The sequence below is a fragment of the Pezoporus flaviventris genome, unplaced genomic scaffold (assembly GCF_033815535.1).
Source record: "Pezoporus flaviventris isolate CSIRO_AGI_PZ_B2104156 unplaced genomic scaffold, CSIRO_AGI_Pfla_v1 ptg000123l, whole genome shotgun sequence".
Taxonomy (NCBI): Eukaryota; Metazoa; Chordata; class Aves; order Psittaciformes; family Psittacidae; genus Pezoporus; species Pezoporus flaviventris.
The window spans coordinates 110,745-112,438 of record NW_026892671.1 but is presented as its reverse complement, the minus strand read 5'-3'; the positions used below and the strand labels follow the sequence as shown (position 1 = coordinate 112,438).

Below are 1,694 nucleotides of genomic sequence, written 5' to 3'. Positions count from 1 at the left end.
GTCTTCGTTAGGTGAAATAAAGTACAAATTAACTAATTAGGTGAAATTAACTACTAAATAGAATTATCAAAGTTTAGAGAGTGAAATTATTTGTATTTTCAATCATATCACCCAATGCATCACATAAGTCTGGGTGCAGAAGACCCCCAACATGTTGTCCATACTTAACCAATACCCGAGCATCTACCCCATATCTCCATTCTGTCTGGCCCTAAACTTGCACCACTCAAGATCATCTTATTTTTGTGTGCTTCCTCAAAGCCTCCTTCACCTCCTTATTCCTCAGGCTGTAGATCAAGGGGTTCAGCATGGGAGTCACCACGGTGTAGATCACCACAGCCCATTTATCTGCTGCTCTTGAGCTGTCTGAGCTGGGGAATAAATACATAAAAAAGCATGCCCCATAGAAGATGCTGACAGTGGTGAGGTGGGAGGTGCAGGTGGAGAAGGCTTTGCGCTTGCCCTCGGCTGAATTGATGCTCAGGATGGTGGGGATGATGGCCACGTAGGAGAGCAGGATAACCAGGATGCTGGACACACCAAAGAGAGATGCTGCAGTGGTCAGGATAATGTGGCTGAGGGTGGTGTCAGTGGTGGAGAGTGAGATGAGAGGGGAAATGTCACAGAAGAAGAGGTCGATGGCGCTGGAGCTGCAGAAGGACAGGGTGGACATGCTGATGGTCTGTCCCACACCATTGGTCAGCCCCACCAGGTACGAGGCAGTCACCAGCTGGAAACAGCACTTTGGGGACATGACAAGGGGGTACAGCAGGGGATGGCAAATGGCCACGTAACGGTCATAGGCCATTGAAACCAGCAGGAAGCATTCAGTTATCCCAAGAAGCTGAAAGAGGAAGACCTGAGCCACACACCCAGCATAAGCAATGCTCTTCTTCTCTGACATCAAGTCAACCAACATCTTGGGGGTGATGATGGTGGAAGAACAGAGGTCTACAAAGGCCAGATTGCCCAGGAAATAATACATGGGGAAGTGGAGGTTGGGGCTGGCCCTGATTAAGATGATGATGCCCAGGTTGCCCACAATGGTGACAACGTAGGTGAGCAGGAAGAGCAGGAACAAGTTCCCCTCAGTCACCGGGTCCTGTGTGAAGCCCGCCAGGCTGAACTCGGTCGCTTGGGTGCAATTGCTTTGTGCCATGGGCTGGATGGTGTTTGTGTGTGAGCTCCTGGCTGGGGCTTTCTTCTCCAAGAGGCAGGGATGTCCCAGGTGGAAAAGCCTCTGTGTGGTGGAAGCTTCTCAGAGACAGTCCTGCAGGATGGAAAGGGAGAGTTCAGGCACAGCTCAATGAGGGACAGGTTGGTGAAAGTCATGTGCCAGGACAGGTAGAACAAAGGGGTGCTCAAGCAGTTGAACACCATGGCACAACGTGGTTTGTGCTCCTCTGGCTCACCTTGAGATGTTGAGCAATGACCACTTTGGAAATCAGTGGGGAGGTTCCACTCACCCGAGTAGATTTACCTTAATGCTACACTTAATCCCCTTCGTTAGTGCTGAACCTGGGGCTTGGAGACCATCCAGCTCAACCTGGAACATAGAGAAGCGTGGTGCTTTCACAGTGCAGAGTTGATCCTTCATCCTGTCATGGGCATTTGCCAACCACCTGCTTCTTCCCTCTCTGCTTTGGTTTCTTCCTAACTAGAACAAATTTGTGACCTGTGGAAAGTGCAGGTTG

At 50.1% G+C, this 1,694-nt stretch overlaps 1 protein-coding gene across 1 annotated transcript; it reads right to left on the bottom strand.

Annotated features, from left to right (window-relative positions):
• Window positions 1–232: 232 nt before the first annotated feature.
• On the bottom strand, window positions 233–1,159 carry LOC133282428 (olfactory receptor-like protein COR3). Its single transcript, XM_061478433.1, has one exon. It carries the CDS (start codon window positions 1,157–1,159, stop codon window positions 233–235), a length of 927 nt encoding a protein of 308 aa, XP_061334417.1.
• Window positions 1,160–1,694: the final 535 nt, after the last annotated feature.